The 22,337-nt window shown below is 32.9% G+C and overlaps 1 protein-coding gene across 1 annotated transcript in view; it reads left to right on the forward strand.

Annotated features, from left to right (window-relative positions):
• LOC115874949 overlaps positions 1–22,337 on the forward strand; it is a 229,193-nt gene that overhangs the window by 175,995 nt on the left and 30,861 nt on the right. The window contains exons 38-42 of the mRNA XM_030890257.1: positions 1,374–1,488; positions 4,080–4,173; positions 4,402–4,478; positions 20,752–20,926; positions 20,986–21,098. Coding sequence (XP_030746117.1) covers positions 1,374–1,488; positions 4,080–4,173; positions 4,402–4,478; positions 20,752–20,926; positions 20,986–21,098 — 574 coding nt within the window. The remainder of the gene's footprint in view (positions 1–1,373; positions 1,489–4,079; positions 4,174–4,401; positions 4,479–20,751; positions 20,927–20,985; positions 21,099–22,337) is intronic.

A 22,337-nucleotide genomic window follows, 5' to 3' on the forward strand; every position in this document is an offset into this window, starting at 1 on the left:
TAACAACTGGGGTGAGTCCTGCGACTTTAATGTTAGGTAGAAATTTAAGGACGAGGTTATCTACTCTTTTACCCACTGATAATATATTGGTTTTTAAAGAGAACATAGATAGAAATGTATTAAGTAAAAGGGTAGAACATGCTCAAAGTAATCAAACCAAAAATAGTAAGCCAAATAAAGAAGTAAATTTTGATGTAAATGAAACTGTGTTAGTCAAGAATTATAAATATGTCGACAAACCAACTTTTATTAAAGGAGTTATAACAAAAAAATTGGGAATTAGGACTTATTTGGTAAAAATACCAGAATTGGAAAAACTTTGGAAGAGGCACACTAATCAATTAAAAAAATATACTCTACATTTTAATGAATCTAAAATTCCAACTCAAATAAATTCTAGTGTTTGTACCAATCAGCCTAATTTAGAAATTAGTCCAAAATTTAATGTACAAAGTGTAAATATAGATAATGGTGTTAATAATAATAGGGTAGAATTAGAAAACAAGTTAAGTGAGGAACAACCAGAGTGTTCATCAATTAATAATGACAGTAATAATTTAAAGAAAAATGAAATTGTTTTTCCCGAAAATAAAAGACCAAGAAGGATTATAAAACCTGTTATTAGATTTGGATCTGAGCAGAATAGTTAGAGCATTTGTAATTTTAGGAAATGTTAAAATTTGGTTTAAATGTAGTTAATTTTTTTAATGCCAAAGGAGTTATTATTGTTTATTGGATTAGGTTATATAGATATTAAGTTGTTAGTTGTATAATACTTGATTCAAACGCCACTAAGTTTAAACAGTTATTGCTTAAGTTTAAATACAAATTGATTAAAAGAGAGTAGATATATTTTTTTTGTAAAAAAGAAATTTTTAAGAGGAGGGTATTGTTAGTATTGTTATAAAAATAATATTTAAATATTCCTCCTTTACCATATGTAAAATAATATATAGTACACCATCCGTTTCCGGTAGATGTATGCGCAGGCATAAGGTACTGATGGTACGACATTGTAAATTCATTCTTTCTCTGAGCGTCGAAATAAAAGTATCAAATTTCAAACTGTGTTTTACTCAGCCTCAGTAAAGTTGGAATCACGTGGTCCAAGACATCACAACTTTAATGGTAGAAACTAAAATGTAAATAATATACAGGGTGTTCCGTTTAAAAAATACAACTTTGATATTTCTTTTTGTTTGGGACACTCTGTATCTTATAAAAATATTTTTAAATTGTAGCTCTAAATCCTTCAACAAACCCAAAACTTACAATTTGTAAAAATCTAATGGTTACTCCGTGTCGTATGTTGTGAACAACCCTGTATATGGATAAGATAGATTTAAAAATAATGTGACCCTAAAATATTTTAGACGGAGGTTCTACAATTCAGATTTTGAGAGTCCACCAACACCATCTCCTCCTCGCGTTCAACGATTTCCTGTTGCCCAAAAAATAAAAAAACGAGGGAGATATCCACCAGAGCAGGTAAGTCTATTATAATTTATTATCAAAATTACTCCTTAGTAACTAACTTATTTTATATGTAAAATTATATGGGAAATGTCATCGATTTGTCATTTCATAGCCATAGCCATAACCATTCATAGTCATAGTCATAGCCTTAGAAATAATAAAGGCACGTTTACATACATTACGAGTCAAGTGAATTTATCCAGTAACTTGAATTCAATTCTCCTGAAAGCAATATGACTGTCGACAAATCAAGTGAGTTGATTCAAGCCTTAGTTAACTTTTGACGTTCAAGTGGTGTTTTTAAAATGGCGGCCAGTGGGGGGCAGAAGAAAATGCTGTTAAGTTTATTAATATTTATGAAATATATATACTACCAAAAAACCGCTGAGGAGGTACTTCAACATACGCGGTTTTTTGGTAGTAACGCTTGCGAATTGTGAGCTACTGTTTAACCATGTTGTAACCGGCAAATGGTGCCTAGTACCTCGTTTGCTTCCTGTTTCTTTTTTCAGGATCGGTAGTTCATCGTTGCTGATTCCTCCCGTATTGATGAAGCCGGAAGGCAGAAACACTAAGTGTCTACGAGTAGTCGTATTTTAGCCATGTTTCATGACTAACCTTACTGTAGGTTTGCCCAATAATTTCATTCTTCTTATTTTTTATTTATTTATTAATATCTCTGAATCTATCGGAATATATTTACTCATATCTTAGGATTATGTAAAGTGATCTGAAAAGAAGCCAAAAATGCAATAATATACAGGGTGTTTGTTCCATTTAAAAAATTCATCCCAATCTACTCAAACTTTTTTGAGCCACCCTATAAAAGTTAAAATATTTTCCTGGAATACATCCTAGAACATACTTTAGATCTGCACTTAAACAAAATTCTTAAGTTTGTTATTTAGGAGCTACAGATGCCCGACGCACTATTGCCCGGCTCTGTATAAGCCCGTGTTATAAAAATTAGTTCCCACGTTTGCGTGATTTGTTGTTTGTTTTTTATTCTTAACCTAGATTAACAATAAAACAAACAAACAATCACGGCGCGTCTCGATTTATTTCAGGAAACGTCGGAACTAATATTTACAACACGGGCTTATATTTGTCGTACTATTTTGTGAAATAGCACGAAGCAATCAAGGTCAAACGTTGTGGTTGCTTCAGAAAAATAAGTAAACAAGCAGTATCAATAAATATCAATAATTTGTAATGTAGGATAATGTAATACTACGATATTAAACTAACATGAAAAATCAAAAACAGTGCATTTAGAAAACAGTTACCGATGGAAGATTAAATTGGCTATTCCTCTAAGGTTACACAAGAATATTTAGTTTTAACCATTGTCTAACATTATTAATTACAATATAGTAAAATCTATTTCCAAAACTTCAAAATCTGTTCTGGCGGTCCGCCTTTTATAGGTTATAATCCACGGTGTTAAACTGTTTAAAAAATCGTCCAATTATTTCTTATTTTTGAATGGATTTTTATCAAACGATGTTATTATTATATATAAAAGTATCTTTTATTGACATCGGATCAACCAATAATTTTCCCAATCAGCTCGATATATTGACTATGTTGGCAGTATTACTCATCAAACAATACTACTGTTATATCAATCAATTAAGGTCGCGTAAACAAACATAACATATACAATAATTTTATATACTAATTCATTATAATAAAATTAAATAATAAATATATTGTAATTATATTCCTGCAGATTGAGTGGAAGGTTTTGTTCTTAAATATCTACTCTACATATTAAATGCGTGTTCGAATATTAATCTTGTGGAATATTTATATATTATATCAAAATAAAACGAGATGTAATTAACGAAATATCATTGTAAAAATAGCTATTTTAGAAACATCTCAGTTTACTTATTTCACTGATATTTATAAAAAAAAGTCCTTTGCCTCGGGTACAGATACCGCCACGTCTTGGAAATAGCTTAAAACGAAACATACTACGAACGAGGCAACAAAAAACGCCAAAAAATGCCCCTACGCCCTCCTCACGAGTAGTTTGCAGGCGCTTTTAAGAATCGAAAGTAGGTCGAGGCAAACCGAAGTGGAAATATACCGAAATGCGACAAAATTGGGCGACGAAGCGCGACCTAGACTTGCTTGGAAGAGTTCTCGCCATAGTGTAGAGACTGTTTTACGCATTAATGTGTCTTGTTATGGGTGCGACTTTTTCCAACAAAAAATTAATTTAAATTGAATTGGTTTACATCCACCCTTAATTTTTTTTGTAATCTTCTAGGATCTTCTAACTATAGCTTAGATATTAAATTATGAAATACACCTTAAGTTGCTCTGCGGCTAATCCATTTTCGGCCCCATGCCATATTGTTCTTTTATGTCTTGGTTTTTTATGTAATAAACTATGTAATATAAAAAATTCCATTGCCATATTTTTGGAACTAACAGAAGCTTTTTGACATGAAATGTGTAAACTTGGAATATGCTTTCGAGTCAGTTTAAATTCGAGTGGTTTGGTCAATTCACTTGACTCGTGTAAACGCGCCTTAAGTGCTTTACTATTGTTTTTTTATAAAATTTATTTCCTAAGAAAACATTTTTTTTAGGAATTGCCACTGCCAGACATACCACAATTTGGTTTGCAATGGGAAAATGAGCTTAGAGCACAACAACAACAACAAATAAATGAAAATTTGGGAGGTAAGCCTAGTATTAGATAGATTGTAAGTATTCTCGACCGTACGAATGAATAACAGTGATAATTCTCAGGAAGCGGTCTACTCCTACTACTTTATACATATACCGTACTGGAATTTTGGAAGAATTAATAAATTTTAAAATTATTTATTATACCGAACTTAAGCTTATCAGTAGAACTGAAAAATCCTAGCTTTAGTAGTTTCCTTTGTTTAAAACATTTTTTCTTAGATCCTGCGTTTGTATCACGATTTGAAGATGAACAATATTCCTTTAACGAAACACCCCCAGATCTGCAACAGTATGATGTAAGTATTTCAAGTTGTATTTATGCTCACTAAATTTAAAAATAACAGATCAAAAAGCTTATTAAGGCTAAACAATAAACTTATATTTATTATTATTTATAAACCTGGAAAAATAGTCTTCAAACGGCTAAAGGCCTTTAATTTTAGACTGGATATTATGATATTACTAACTTAATATGTAATTTTTTTATAATTTTATATGTGTAGCTTATAAAATGTATACAAATTATTATTCAGACATTTAAGGGATATTTTTTTCGCGACTAATAAAATTATTATAAAACACAATTGGACCACGTTATGTAATAATAGATTAAGCGACATTTTGTGATTTCTGACAAAATATAATTTAAAGATTTTTTATTTTTAATTTGTCGTGGAGTCCTTATTATAGGAGTTTAAAATTTGAGTTTTTGTCACTAGGACGATCATGTAGTGTATTTTAGAGCTTTGTTTTCAAAAGTATGATTATATAACCAATTTAAGGCTATAAGGCCAGAATGTCGTTTAATTCGATATAACTTTTTTAGAATTAAGCCAGTATTAAAATCTTCGTAAAGGAGGATTAAGCGCCATTTTTGGCGCTTGAGTCTATGTTACAGAAAGGAATATACATATAAACAAATTTTGTAATATCGATATGTCGGATAATTCTTTATTACATATCATCAATTTGTATTTTACCTTGAGGAGTTCAAAAATGTCACTTAATTCAGGTGCCCTTAAAAGGGATAAAGAAGAAATTATTAACTGGAAAGAGGTTTTCAAACATAGATTTTGACCTTCTCTAAAAGATGGCGCCATTAACTCGATTTTTGAAATTTTGTCGTTTAATTCGTTATTACATAACATGGTCCATTTATTCGTCACAGTAGTATGTATTTAAAAATGATGATAAATAAAAGAGAGCCTTCTGTTTTTGGACGGATTCTCCAATAAACCTAAAAAATATAAAATTTAATTTATTTATAGTAACAACATATTTATAGAATATCAGGCCAATCAAATTAGAAGGGTCACTTGGAAAATATATGGTAAGCTAATTATTGATTTGATCGGTTCATATAACGTGGAAGAGAAATTTCCTGGGTTTGCACGGTTGCTCGACGCCGCTCGACTCAGGAGACCCAAAAGATGGTAAAATTCTTGAATTTTTTTTCATATTTTGGCCTATAGTTTCGAAACGTTGCGTTCTAGCCAATATTTCATTATCATTATATTATTAATTATTCATTATAAAGACCCTTAAATTTTGCGTATAATGAGTTTCAATTTGTTCAATTCGGTCCAGTACTATGGCAGAACCTGAAAGATGAAGAATGGCGATATGCTGATACAAATTTTGCTGATTTCTGATAGTTCCGAAACGTTGCGTTCTAGCAAAAAAAGATCGTAATATAAAAAAAAGATTCGTAAATTAAACCGAATTAGATTTTCTGTCGAATGAGTATACAATAATTCAAATCGGTTTAGTAGTATGGCTAAAATAGAAAGTTGAAGATTGGTGATATTTACCCACGTTGCTGAAAAAGGATTAAAGTGACATTGAATTGTACATCTCATGGAAAACATCATTCCAGTTAGAAAAAATGCAACTAAGTTATAAAGCATCAAATCGTAGGTTAAGTGTAGTTTAAATTTTACATTTGAGAAAATACATGTCGGGAAAGTGAAAATATTCTGAAACTTGCCATATACTCAGTGCTCAAGAGAGCTACCCTTCCATTACTTCCAACTCTCTATGAAGTAACATATTGTAGCGGACCCGTGTGGACTCGGCCTAACCTGACTAATATGTCCCCGCCTCCATATGCCCTTAATATCGCATTAAAGTGTAGCATTTTTTATTTCCTTTAATAAAATTGAATTTAAAAATCTATTTTTATTTAAATTTCTTAGTATTGGCGCCATCTATTTGCTAGATGCCAAAGATACTAAACTCCATTTGTTACAGCTCACTTGTCTCGATATTTAATTTTTATTAGCGCATCTATTCGCTAGATGTCAAACTTCTTTTATTACAGTTCACTTGTCTTGTTTATTAGCGCCATCTATTCGCTATATGCCAAACTTCCTTAATTGCATTTCACTTGTCCAAATCTCACTTCGTGGATTGCGATTTTCTGTTCTAATGATTTCGATCATATAATATCACTTTTTTCTCTCTCTTTATTTTTTCCTGGGAATTTGGATCTGAAGAAGACGCGTGTTTCGGCGTCCGACAAATTTTCCAGTGAAAATCACTCTGAATCCACTTTTTGATTTCCATTGCATGGGTATCCGATTTGGGAATTTGAAAACCTTGTAAAGTATGCAATCCAGAGTATAGATCGTATTTGTTTGGTTTCCTCTTGGAATGATCACCGTAAGTTTATCCGCCATTTTATATAGCCCTATCTAACTAAATTCTATTTCAGTTATTTCCGTTTGTTATTTCGTTTATTTGAGTATTTAATTACTGGTTTGGATCGGCATATGGTTTGAATATATTTATGTAAAGCTGATTTTCAGACCGTAAGTTGTTTTTTTTATTGAGTATCTGTCCTGAGAACTATTTTTTATTTATAGAGTAACTACCACATGGTACTCAGTAACTACCACATGGTACTCAGTAACTACCACATGGTACTCAGTAATTACCACATGGTATGCAGTAATTATTGTATGTTTCACCCACTTTCATTTTGTATGGACCTATGCAGACCTTAAGACAGTGTTCCTGACATTACAATCGTTCTTTTGGCTGATATCGAAGACTTCTCCTGCCATAGTCATCTGCATCCACTTCTGTTAGTCTGGAGAATACCTACCTACCTGTTTACATCATAAGAAACTATATACAGATAAGTCTCTCTCTCTTAAGTTTGATACGCAAGGTACGCTTTTATTTTATAATTTTTGAGACAACAGATTTAATAACCTGGTAAATTATCACTATTTATCCCACATATTGTAGTCAAAATTATTTTTTATTTAACGTTATAAGTTATAATTTGATTCGTACAGTACACTCTTACTTAGCTATGATATTTTAAATGAAAATTATTAACACGTATTCATTTTAAAGGTTTTTGTACACGACATGTTTCGAAACATCATCGTATTGAGACGTACATAAATTTCACCTGTTTTTATATTAAGTAGCTTACTTAGTTCAAAGAATACAGTTACTAAATTCGAATCTATTTAAAATAACTTGCGGTTTTATTGGGATCACTGTGACTAATTGATGATACTTGTGTTCGTTTTCAATAAATGTTTAATGTAGGATAGTTATATATTTCTGACTTTTATTCCTGATAAACATAATAGACCCTTAATGCTGTTGATTACTTTATTTTAGCTATGTTGTGATATCGTATTTTTCTTTTTGGTTTCTTACTTTCCACTCTCATAAACAAAGTAAGTGGCGCCCTTTTCACTGTCTTTGACCATACCTATTTGAATTCTTAACATCAATATTAAAATCTCTGCAGCCTATATATTATCATTTTTTATTTTAATATTTAACAACATTAGAAAGTCACTGTGAGTCAGAAGCCTTACCTACGAACCCAGCTTTCCTCTAACCCTGAGCAACGGATTTTTTTTTCATTCTATTTGGGTAACGACAGAAAAGTCGTCACAAAAGAATAGATACCGTAGTGACGCATCGAACGTTCGAGAACAATCGAATTCCACTGGAATGGTTGCGTACATACGAGAACATTCTAAATCTTCTCGATGCGTCTAATGATCTAAAGGACTATTCGAGAACTGTTTAGCTGTGGGTATATAACCCGAGGCCTATGCAAAGGAGGGACAGAAACAATCGGTCGACTCGTACACTTACTGCGCTAAATTCAAAATAAATTCCTTATAGATAAATAGTTAGATAAATAGTAAATAAGTTGTAAATAGTTCTTTAAGTAGTTTTATCGTTATTGTTTTGTTACTTAGTGTAAAATAAATTGTGTTTAAATAAATTAGACTTTCTATCCACACGGAACCGACGAAAAACGTAACAATATAAAGTGGTATTATACCGTGCTGGCAACTCTTATTTTTGGGTCGGTATTTACATGTATGGAAGTAAATCGTATAGGGATCTTATTAAGTCGGAGTGAGAGAAATGCGACGGTGTGCTGTTGCGGCGTTGCCACATTTCTCCGGTACGACTTTTCCTATCAAGTAAAGTAATATCACGATCGCAAACTGCTTATCTTTAAAATATTTTTTTTTGGAAAGATAACTAGATAAAATCATTAGATATGTTTCTGAGCATCTGAAATGGAATTATAAATATATCGTTAAGGTGTCATATAGCAGAAATATTGAGAAAGTTTAAAAGTTTTTAAGAAAAAAACTACAATAATTTTTTTCTAAGGGATTTCGAGATATCGACCCGGAGACGCCGTGGAGATCCGGGAAAAGTTTTCTTTTCTGCATGAGCGTTCGAGTTCCATGGAATCCTCTAGCAGAGAGATATGGTTTGGAATGCGAAGTGCACCGCAGTTGCCGCGGTGTCCGGTTCTTTCCCTCGGACCTTGAAAATCCGGGAGAGCGCCACGTGGAGGCGTCGCGACAGTTCGTACCCATATCCGCAGCAGGTATCCAAGGTGAAGAGCCTCTAGTCCATTACTATTTAATATAGTAATGGACGAACTACTGGAGGAACTTAATAAGGGTAATAACGGCGGCACTTTAGACGATGGCGTGAGGATGGCAATCGTGGCATTTGCGGACGACCTGGTACTGATGGAGAACGATCTTGCAATAGACGAAACAACACAATTCCTAAGCAAGCGTGGCATGAGTCTGAATCCGAAAAAATGCACATCTATATCTGCCTCAACACACCACGGCAACAAGAAGTCCTCAATCATTGAAAAGCCATTATATAGCGTGAACGACACCAAAATCCCAGCCAATAGCGGTTTATCTGCGTTCAGGTACCTCGGACACATGTATGGCACAACGGGTGTCCGGAAGCCATCTCTGTGTAATCTGAAACCTGGTTAGCAAGACTTTACCGGACCCCCCTCAAACCATATCAGAAACTGACGATCTTGAAAGACTATGTTATACCAAAGGCACTATACGGTCTCCAAACATCCCAAATGATCGGGAAGATTTTGAAAGAAGCGGATAGGATGCTGAAAAGTGCAGCCAAAAAAATATTACACCTTCACAATCATGTGTCCGATGCAATCCTATTCGCAAAAATCAAGAACGGGTGTCTTGGTATTACAGAGCTGCGTTCATCGGTGCCCAACCAACTATTGGGAAGGATGCAGAGATTGCTGGCCAGGACCGATGACAAAGTGGTGAACAAGGTGATGCAGACAGAAAGACTCTACAAAACATTTGCAAAACTCCAAAATTTAGCGGAGAACATCCCTCTCGATCAGAAATGGCGTGGAAGCAGCGGATAACGGGCCACTAACAACGGGTATCACGCATGCAGTCGACGACCAGGCCAGCAGGAATTGGCTTATTAGACGTCCCAGAGGATGGACCGGCCGCGACTCTGTACGGGCGGTCCACCCCCGAGCCAATGCCCTGCCAACTAAAGGCATTCCCTCAAACCCTCCAGAACAGCAAAAATGTTGCGGAAACTGCAACCGTGTAGTATCTCTATCGCATGTGTTGCAGGGCTGCCCAATGACACATTATGAGCGCGTAGGATGCCATAATGAAATCAGCAGGAAAATTACCAGCTTCTGCCGACAAAAGGGTTTCGAGGTAAAAGAGGAGCCCCATATAAGACATAGCGACGGCACTCTATATAAACCTGACCTAGCAATACATACGGTTTAACGACCACTATTATTGCTGATAGGGCGCGCGTAGTATATGGCTCCGCTGCAACCGGCCAACGGAAGAAGCGTTAGGAATCTCGCAGCAGCTTAAAGACAGTAGCTTAAAGATAGCGCATTGAAATGGGGCAGCTCCAGCCACGCGTCATTCATGCGTTATGCATGGAAACACCAAAATCGAGAATAAGACCACGACCAACACCGACCCGCTCCATAAATCGAAAATCGAATCTCGTAACTCTGTAAAAATATGAATATTGTATATAAATAAATATAATAGAATTAAGGCGATATTAGCAAAGAATATCTTAATACCCTAGAAGTCTCGTCTCCCATCAAAATCTGACCTGTCGATGGGGCCTCGCTTTGGCGAGCGAGGCCCCAACTTCGTGGGGCCTCGCTATTTTGCTCGGAATTGAACGAACAGACGCGCGGCATTGCCTTGTTTTGTATGTACTTTCTTGAATAGTTTTAAATTATAGTTTTAAATTTCATCTATTGCTATAATCAGTCTTTCCGCTCTCCGCTCTCCGCACTCCGCAGTTTTCATATAATATTATCTATATAATTCTCGTGTTACAGTTTTGAATGGTTTTGGTTACCGTACTCCTCCGAAACGGCTTAACCGATTTTGATAAAATTTTATATGTATATTCAGTACGTCTAAGAATATGTTGTTATCTATTTTTATACCCTTAACTGATAAGGGTAGCTGAGAGGGTAGCCCACCCTCATTTTTTTTTAGTTTTTGAAAAGAAAAAAATCTTTTTATTTTTTTATTTGGCATTAAGAAATACAAACAACCCTAAATTTTCACCGTTCTGCTATCATCCCCTATTTTTAATAGGGGTTGTTTTTATATTTTTTTTTGTTGCCATCTCCGAAACGGCTTAGCCGATTTTGATGAAATTTTATATGTATATTGAGTAGGTCTGAAAATAGGTTGTTATATATTTTTTATACCCTTAAGTGATAAGGGTAGCCCACCCCCATTTTTTTTATTTTTTGAAAAAAAAATTTTAATTTTTTTTATTTGGCATTAAAAAATACAAACAACCCTAAATTTTCACCGTTCTACCATCATCCCCTATTTTTTAATAGGGGATGTTTTTAAATTTTTGTTACCATCTCCGAAACGGCTTGATCGATTTTGATGAAATTTTATATGTATATTCAGTAGGTCTGAGAATACGTTGTTATCTATTTTATACCCTTAAGTGATAAGGGTAGCCCACCCCCTTTTTTATTTTTTAAAAAAAATATTTTAATTTTTTTTTATTTGGTATTAAAAAATACAAACAACCCTAAATTTTCACCGTTCTACGATCATCCCCTATTTTTTAATAGGGGTTTTTTTAAGTTTTTGTTACCATCTCCGAAACGGCTTAACCGATTTTGATAAAATTTTATATGTATATTCAGTACGTCTAAGAATAGGTTGTTATATATTCTTATACCCTTAAGTGATAAGGGTAGCCGAGAGGGTAGCCCACCCTCATTTTTTTATTTTTGAAAAAAATATTTTTTTATTTGGCCTTAAAAAATACAAACAACTCTAAATTTTCACCGTTCTACCATCATCCCGTATTTTCTAATAGGGGTTGTTTTCTTGTTACCATCTCCGAAACAGCTTAGCCGATTTTGATGACGTTTTATTATGTATATTGAGTAGGTCTGAAAATAGTTTGTTATCTATTTTTTATACCCTTAAGTGATAAGGGTAGCTCACCCCCATTTTTTTTATTGTTTGAAAAAAAAAATATTTTAATTTTTTTTATTTGGCATTAAAAAATACAAACAACTCTAAATTTTCACCGTTCTACCATCATCCCCTATTTTTTAATAGAGGTTGTTTTTTTAAGTTTTTTGTTACCATCTCCGAAACGGCTTAACCGATTTTGATAAAATTTTATATGTATATTCAGTACGTCTAAGAATAGGTTGTTATATATTCTTATACCCTTAAGTGATAAGGGTAGCCGAGAGGGTAGCCCACCCTCATTTTTTTATTTTTGGAAAAAAAAATATTTTTTTATTTGGCCTTAAAAAATACAAACAACTCTAAATTTTCACCGTTCTACCATCATCCCCTATTTTCTAATAGGGGTTGTTTTCTTGTTACCATCTCCGAAACGGTTTAGCCGATTTTGATGACGTTTTATTATGTATATTGAGTAGGTCTGAAAATAGTTTGTTATCTATTTTTTATACCCTTAAGTGATAAGGGTAGCTCACCCCCATTTTTTTTATTTTTTGAAAAAAAAAATATTTTAATTTTTTTATTTGGCATTAAAAAATACAAACAACTCTAAATTTTCACCGTTCTCATCCCCTATTTTTTAATAGGGGTTGTTTTTTTAAGTTTTTTGTTACCATCTCCGAAACGGCTAGACCGATTTTGATAAAATTTTATATGTATATTCAGTAGGTCTGGTTTGGTTTGGTTTGGTCACAACCTATTCCCAGGTTATCTATTTTTTATACCCCTAATTGATAAGAGTGGTCCACCCCCAACTTTTTTTTTATTTTTACATAAAAATTATACAAATGTTTACCCTTAGTTTTATCCCCTTAAGGAATGAATTCCAAAAATCGCTCTAATTATTCAATTACGCTACATAATAAACCTCTGTGCAAATTCTCATATTCCTTGAACAGAATTTATTGTTCCAGAACGTTCAACCTCTCATTTCACACCCTTAGAGGGCGAATTTCCAAAAATTGCTTCTTAGTGCTAAATTACGTTACATAAGGAACGTCTGCAAAATTCATACTTCTAAAACCGATTTTAACAAATTTTTGTACAAATTTTCATCCCTTATTGTTTAGGGGATGCATGCCTAATATTGGCTTCTAGGTACTCACTTTCTTCATTTAAGGGACCTCTGAACAGAATTTCATACTCCTAGTCCTAGAACGGATTTTACATAAAAAAATTATACAAATTTTCACCCCTAGTTTTACCCCCTTAAGGAATGAGTTCCAAAAATCACTCTAATTATTCAATTACGCTACATAAGGCACCTCTGTGCAAATTTTCATATTCCTTCAACAGAATTGTTTCAGAACGTTCACCCCTCATTTCACACCCTTAGAGGGCGAATTTCCAAAAAGTGCTACTTGGTGCTAAATTACGTTACATAAGGAACGTCTGTGCAGAATTTCATACTTCTAAAACCGATTGTAACAAACTTTTGTACAAATTTTCATCCCTTATTTCTAGGGGATGAATGTCAAAATTAGCTTCTAGGTACTCACTTTCGTCACTTAAGGAAACTCTGTACAAAATTTCATACTCCTAGAACTAACATTTTTTGTACAAAATTTCACCCCCCAGTTTCACTACCCTTAGGCTATACATTTCCAAAAATCGCTTATCAATGTTCAAATGTGCCACATCTGTGCAAAAGTTCATACTCCTAGTAGGTACAGGTTTTTTTTGTATAATTACACCCCTTTATCTAATTACACCCCCTTATGGGTCGAATTTTTAAAAAATACTTAGTAATACTCATCTTAGAGAACGAATTAATATTCTCCGTATTTACTCCAGTTTCCTAATACTAGCACAGATAACACATAATCATACTAGTTAATTTTTATTGGATAGAAGTAATTTTTATTAGAAGGTACAAAAAAATTAAAAATCTAAAATTTTATTTTCATAGCTACGTTTTTATAGCCTTAGGATGCCTCATGTACTAACGAATACGAAATATATAATATAATCAATACATATTTCTTCAAATATCGAGAAATAAAATATGTTTTGGCAACACCGTACGAAATATCGCCGCGCGTAGTCCTCAAAATTTAAAATATTAGCATTTTCAGGCTTCGATTATGTTCAAAAGCGCCACGGTGTGACAAATCACTAAAGCTTCCACACGAGAGTTCTTAAAACTATAATATTCTTTGATATTAGTCATGGCAATGACATAATTCCGTTTCGTTTGCATTGTATCGTAATGTATTTGTAATGTAATGTTTATATATTTTATTGTAAATAATTGTGACTGTGTGTATTTACACGTACTATTTACTTTTTATTGTGTTCAATTTTACTTCTTACTGCATTGTTATATTGCATAAACGCAAAAATGTCTGAATAAAAATTTTAATAGCCAAATGCCTTCTCATCTAATTAGTGACGCGCATGAATGGAAACGACATTCCCACTGTCCCTACCCACTGTCTAGCGAAACCACTGCCAAGGGAACGAGCTGACAAATTGAATAGAGTCCTAATAGTGCGAGAACTGTCAAACACCAATTCAATTCCATTTATTTTTACCAAAAGTGCAAGTATTTCTAACTTGCACTTAAAAATTAACAAGCTATAGGAAAAATTACAGTACTAGCCTACTATATATTGATCAAATCAATACATAGTAGGTCATGATTGATATTAAGAGAAATATAATAATTATTATTAAAGTAAACTGCTATGTGTGTCTTGTTTTATTTTGGGAACAACTAATACAGGGTGTCCCAGAAATGAGTGCAGATATTTTAACTGGTAGTATAGTTCAACCCCAGAAACACGCCTATGAGGTTTTTTTTGCGAAAAAAAAATGTTGAAAATTTTATATTTTTCTTGACATTTTCCGGAAAATGTTGAAAAACTTTTGAGTGCCACTGTTCACTCCCCGGGAAATTCGTTTACCGGGCATAGAGAGTGTCGGAGAGAATGCAACGTTGCCACCTCCTACCATACCCACATTCTGCATGTTTATCTATAAATTCAATTATTTTAAGTTGCTACAGAAAAAAAATACGAAAATTAATTTTATTCATATTAGTGTAGATTGCTCTACTAATTGTAGAGAAACGCGCAATATTTTAAATACTTTTTTACAGTGGAGTAAACTGAAAAATAAATCTTAACAATTAGCTTCTTTTTTTCGCCATATTAGGAAATATTTTCAATCGTTTCAATAAACAATTATAACCTTTAATGTTTAGTTAGAGCTTACCCTTTTAATGAAAGTGTTTTTATCCAGCACATACAGGTGTCCCAGAAATAAGTGCAAATATTTTAACTGGTAGTATAGTTCAACCCCAGAAACAAGCCTATAAGGTTTTTTGAAAAAAAAATGTTGAAAATTTAAAATTTTTCTTGACATTTTCCGGGAAATTTGAAAAACCTTTTAGTGCCTTGCAGTGTTGTAACCTCCTATGTTATCCACATTCTACATAGTTCTACATTTATAAATTCATAGAAAAATTTCTACTCAAAAATTAAGAATGTTAAATTTTTTATCAGTGCTCATTATTAATAATTATTATAGAAAAAAACACATTAATTATTTTTAGTACTTACCCTTTCAATGAAAACTTAACAAAACCACCGAAAATTAACTAAAACATTACGTTTATGACGTTTACGAAAATGATTCATCATATTATTCACAACCAGGTCACAAAAAAAAATTCCTAAAATGTTTATCGTAATTTAGAATTCAATATTTGTTTTCTTTCATGTTTCTCTGTTTTATTTGAACCACTGATTTACAAAACACCTTGAAAAGCGCACATTACTTTGAATACCGTCTCTTATCGCCACTTTACGAACTACTTTCAATTTAAGACATGTTTCACTCAACAATTTTAAATACGTATTTTGTTTTTTTTCGCTATTTTTCGATGTATTTTTGACAGCCCGACCGTCGCGTGTCGGCCAAGAGTGCCACGTGTGAACTGGTCCTTTGAGCCGCGCCGTCGTGGCAGGCTTGCGTCAGACGACGATGTTAAGCAACGTTGCCGTAGTTACAACAATTTCAAATTCAAGAGATTCGAAGCAATCAAATTTGTATTAAATTTTAAAAATAAAACGGAGAAACATGAAAGGAAACAAACAAAACGAAAATGAATTGATTATTCGTCGGGCTGTTTTCGATATATTGAATTCTGAATTACGATAAACAATTTAGAAATTTCTTTTTTGTGACCTTATCAATATTCAATTCATTTGTGTTTTGTTTGTTTCCTTTCATGTTTTTCTGTTTTATTTTTAAAATTTAATAAGAATTTGATTGCTTCGAGTGTCTTGAATTTGAAATTGTTGAAACTACGGCAACCTCGCATGACGCAAGCTCGACACGCCGGCGCGACAAAGAAGCACTGGGCAGTTACCAACCAGTGATGCGTGGCTGTCTTGGCCGACGGATGGTTGGGCTGTTGACGGAATTGTCGAAATACATCGAAAAAATAGCGAAAAAGCAAAATACGTATTTAAAATTGTTGAGTGAAACATGTATTTTCTTAGATTGAAAGTAGTTCGTAAAATGGCGGTAAGAGACAATAATTCTCAACATTTATTCATTCAGAAAGATATTCAAAGTAATGTGTAATGTGTGCTTTTCAAGGTGTTTTGTAAATCAGTGGTTCAAATTGTGATGAAGCCTATACGAAAATAATGTGTTAAGTTAAAAATGGGGACTGTTATTTTAGCAGTTTTTATAATAGCACGTACAAGTAAAGCAGCACAATGAAGTGTATTTTAGTTAAGTGTGTATCGAAAAAGAGAACTGTCGCAGTTACATCGATCTGTCATAAGTATATTTTTAATGTTGGGTAAGTTTTTTAATTTAACTTTTAAACATTTAACTTTTAATTTATTTTATGTAATAATATCACAATCTTAAAAATGTAATGCATCTCTGCAAACTCCTCAGGTGTTGTGATTTTATGACTTACTTGTAAACATATACTTTCTTGTCCATATGGCAACACAGTGCGTCGAATTAACTGAAATCCGGGCTTGATCCGGGTAATTGGATGTAGTTGGCAATACCTGCCGGCGGTTCTCAAAATGTTGCGATTATTTTTTTAAATTTTCAAAGTTAAATAACTCAGTTATTTTCAATTTATTTTAAAAATGGTAAAGAGAAAATATGTTTATTTTGACCAGATCTACCACCTCTTAAAATATCTGCACTCATTTCTGGGACACCCTGTATATTCTTTATATATCAGGGTAACTTAACACTCTACCGCTAATTTGCAAATCTTATAGGAACCTTTAAAGGCTATTCCCTTTGAAATGTAAAATTATATAGGAATATACTTTCAGCAAGATGGGGCTCCAGCTCACAACTTTAAAAATATGACAATTTTTAAAATAACTCTCCCAAATCAATGGATTTGGACCTAATGGACCCACACACATACGATGGCCTCCCAGATCCTCGGATTTGTCCGTTCTCGATTTACGCGCTTTCTGTGTTTTTTCTGTGTTTAGGGATTTTTGAAAAGATTAAATATGTATATCATCGCAACTTTAACAATGTCGAAGACTTGGAAAATGCTGTCAGGCAAGCTTTTAGATATTTGCAAACCTATCCCTTTATAATAGATGCCGTTATAAAAAATATATTAAGAGATTCAGGGGTAACAGTTTAAAAGCAAAATATTTTAGTCTTAAATAAAATTTTAATATTTGCATGAATATTTTAGTAAAAATACCATTTTGATTTTTTTTATTATCTATCACGGCCTACTAACGAAAACGATATATTTTAAATATTGCAGTAAATAGTAAAAAAATAAAAACAGGTCAGATCATATGATTTATAAATATACAGGGTGTTCCATTTAAGAAAATATATTAAGTTCATATCTTCAAAAATATTTTTTCATAGAAAATCAGACGTATTCTACGTAAACATTTCTACAAGAAACAGTTTTTCCCTTCTCGCTAACTTTCGCAACAACAGGGATACGGGAGGTGTACCAAATTGCAAAATTTTCAAAAAGATCCCGTAGCTCAAAAACGAAGAAGGCTATGACAATTTTGTTTACGGCATCTTCGGTTTGACAAAAAAGTGGGACAGGTTTGTGCAAACCGCATCCTCCTATCTTTACTAATAACGGAGATACCGTATGATTTCTACCAAAATGGGACACCGTGTACATAAGAAAATTAAAGATTTCAGAATTTTTTCATCCACATCATTCAAAAAATGAGCCAGCTTGGGGTAATAGTGCAGAGTGCATATCATGCATGTATGTCCTCTCGTGTAATAGTGGCAGCAACTTCAACCCCGTTCTCGTTGGCGATCGTCTGTTATTATAGATTCTTGGTACGACTTTTCATTCATTCATTATGGCTAAGTAGCATCTACCACAAGTCCTGAGGCTTCTCGCCGCTTCTGCCCCCAGATCATTTACGAGTCAAATAAGACAAAGCACATCTTTGTCATCTCTCAGTCACAGATTATTTCTCAGTTTAGCTGCAATAATTAAAAAGTCCTTGAAGGCCAGGTTTTCAACAAAATTGAATCTATCTCGCAATTAATATCTAACTACAATAGTATGTTTTTAGTAATTTCATACAGAGGTGAAAGGAAAAGCAAAATATATTTCTTGTGCACATAAGAGCATTATGGCAAGTGTTTCGAAATATATACATTTTGATACTCTATATGTATACTCGTATTTTTTTTTATTTAGAGTGATGTATTCCACGTGACGGACGATTGAATGTCAATTTAATGTATTTTTTCATCCAAGTGGGTAAATATCACATATTCTATAGAACCTAATTGAATAACTGTATACTTATTTGACATGAATTTACTAAATCCGAGGGGTGTCTCACTTTGGTAAAAAATGTACATGTACTGCCAAAATATAATGTTACTGCCAAGCGACTGCCAATGACTGCGAAGAAGACTGCCATGTAATTATTGTAGACGACTGCGGTAAGACTGCCAATGACCGCCAGCGGCTGCCAAGAAAATGTACATGTAATTCCAATAGTGAGACACCCCTCGACTAAATCTTTAATTTATGTGGTACTGAAATATTTTCTAGAACGCAATGTTTCGGAACTATAGGGAAAAATCTGAAAAAAATCCAAGAATTTTTTACCATCTTTTGGACCTCCTGAATCGAGCGGCAGTCGAGCAACCGTGCAAACCTAGAAAACTTCTCTTTCACATCAAATGAACTGATCAAATCAATAATTAAATTTCCAACACATAGGGTGATTCACGGCAATGGCACATTAGACGTTTATGGAGAAGTGGAGATTTGGTTGCTGTGTTAAATGGAACACTAAGTATGGAGTCAGTATTACTCAGTATAACATTTTTGAAACTACTTTCACATCCCATAATTTTTCTATTATATTAACCTATCTCTAATAGTTTTTGAAATAAAAAATAAAACATGTGTAAAATTAACAAAACCATGATCGTGAATACCTAAGTATTGGTAAAATCATGACTTAAACATTTTTAAAGTTGAAATTTGGATTATAAGTTTAAGAAAGTCGATATATTCGATCTGTCTAAATAAACCAATTGAATATACAGAGAGAGCAAAAACATTACATATTTCCGTTAGTTAATATTTAGTTAGTTAGTTAGTTAATATAAAATTGCTTAAGTCTTAATTAAATCGTATATTATTTAAAAAATCAAAAGACTAATAAAATTGCTTTTCAACGATATATCACGTTCCTATACCTAAATCTTCAGGTTTCTTAAGTAGAGCTATTTAAAAATTAATAATTCTATTTTTATAGTTTCATTTCAAGAATTTTGTTATCGTGACAATTTTAGAAATTTAGCACGTAAACTCTAAAGCTTTATTCAGAACCTCGCAATTAGTGGAATAAAAGTGGTTTTAATTAGGGTAGAAGTTTGTTCCTTTAATTTCAATGTAAGCATTCAGAACGTCAAAATTAGTGGTAGATATTTTCAATTAGTAGCAAAACTTATCAAACTTTTAACTTTTCCACTAATTATATTTCAAAAGTTCAGAGGAATGTCATTTTAGCCTTTGATTATCATCCGTCAAGAGAAACTGTGGTTAGAAATCAAAACTTTTTTGTTTTATATTAGCTGAATATTATAGGCTTTCTCTATGGATACCATTTGAATACCGGCTTGAATTTAAAATAACAATAATTTTAACGATTTTATAACAAACGGATATAATTATTTTTTCTGACCTCCTTGTTTGATATCTAATCAGTTGATTTAGAGAGATGGGATATATCGACTTTCCTTAACTTATAAACCAAATATCAACTTTCAATATGCCGAATTTATGATTTAACCAATGCTTATTCAAGATTCATGTTTTTGTCAATTTTACACATGTTTTATTTTTTATTTCGAAAACTATTAGAGATTGGTTGTACTATTAGAGACTGGATTGGTACAGGCTAGTATAATGAAAAATTTTGAGATATGGAAGTTTGGATATGAATAATATACCGGGTGTTCCATTTAAAATAACAAAGATGCGTCACTTTTAGTATAAAGCGGCAACACTGTAATGTTGAAAATAATTTAGACAGGTGGAGAAGATTTTTGAAAATTTTGATTTTTGCATAAAAAATCCTATCACCGGTTCTCCATAAACGTCTAACGTGTCAATAACCGTGAATTGCCCTGTATAGTGTTTTAGACATGAAAAATAAGTATAATAATTTTAAATTGTAACCAATTTTTAAATTATTAGAATCTGGTTGGACAAGTGAGCCCTTGTATTCCTCGTACTCCTACGGCACCTCCTATAACTCCTTCTAGTTATCCACCAATCAGAACACCACCAAGCGTTCCATCGGGTTCTCCTAGAACACCACCTTTACCACGTGCACCTCCGCAAGTAGAAGCTCCTTGTGTTGCAACACGAGGTTTATGTATTAAGTTATATAAGTAATAATGATTGGCTAAATTATTTAATTTGATATAGGTACAGGATCAAGAAGGATACCAGTACCACGGGCGAAACCTGATATATATACAACAAGATCTCAGGTACTTCGAATGAAGAAAATGGAACAGCAGAGAGATGCTACACAAAAGGTTTGAATTAGTTTCTCTAAAGCTTCATTCAGATTCATTTAGGACTTCGAAATTAGTACAGTGTAATAAATACTAATTTATTACACTAATTTATTTAAGTATAAAGTTTAATTAAAACCACTAGGTTTTAATTAAAATTTATACTGAAAAATTTACGATCATTCCCAGTGTCAGAAAAAATGCAGTTAAAATTGACAAAATATCCCAGCAACAGCTTGCGGCAGCCAGTTGTATCCATAGAGAAAGCCTAATAATTATTAGTTTATAAAACTTTTCATTTATAACCACAACTAATGCTAAAATGACATTACTCCCAAATTTTGAAGTATATAATTAGTGACAAAAGTTAAAAGTTTGTTAACTTCTTCCACTAATTTAAATTTACTAAAGTAAACGCCACGAATGTTTGGGAGTGATTCATCGCTTGATGAAGTTAGAATCGACACGCACGCAATCATTTTTACATTAAAAACGTAAATTGTTACCGCAGACGTAGGTTTTTAAAGGCCCGGTCTAATCATCTGCCTGCGCTCCTCCTACTTATTCTAAAATGTTAGTGTGATTGACAAAGACGATACTATATCACGTTTCTTTGATTGATTCGTTTTTGTGCGTCAGTCCATTGGTGTGCTTGCAGTGCGACCAGTGGGGCATTCCAGTTTATATTTATAACCAAATATATGTTTTGACAAGACTTTGACAGTTAAAACAAACAAATTACAACAGATTATATATTGATTATTAAATGATTTGAGACACCACGGCACTGGAATTAAGTTTTATGTGACCTTGAACAGATTAGTTCACATGGTAGCGACCGATAAATCACTCCCAAGCATTCGTTGCGTTTACTATACCACTAATTTTAACAATTTGAATACTTACATTCAAATTAGAGAAACAAACTTCTACGCTAATTGAAGCCATTAATTTATTAACATATAACGGTGATTTAAATTCAATTTTCACTATTAGGATCTGAATACGGTTAGAAAAAGAGCTATAAGGTATAGGGTAACTCAATCTGGAACCATAGTGCGTGTCAATATGTCCCCTAATTTAATCGGTTTACTAATTGAACTTGTCATTGATATTTCCAAGAATATGGTAGAGAAATTGAACTTGGGGATGTTTGTTTTTATTTTGGAATTTATTTTTAACAGTTAGAACACAATTTTTTGAGCTTTATCTGGTGGTCATGTCTAAAATCACTTACGACAGTTATTTTTCTAGAATTGT

The sequence above is a fragment of the Sitophilus oryzae genome, unplaced genomic scaffold (assembly GCF_002938485.1).
Source record: "Sitophilus oryzae breed Bouriz unplaced genomic scaffold, Soryzae_2.0 scaffold_1307_pilon_pilon, whole genome shotgun sequence".
In the NCBI taxonomy this organism is placed as follows: Eukaryota; Metazoa; Arthropoda; class Insecta; order Coleoptera; family Curculionidae; genus Sitophilus; species Sitophilus oryzae.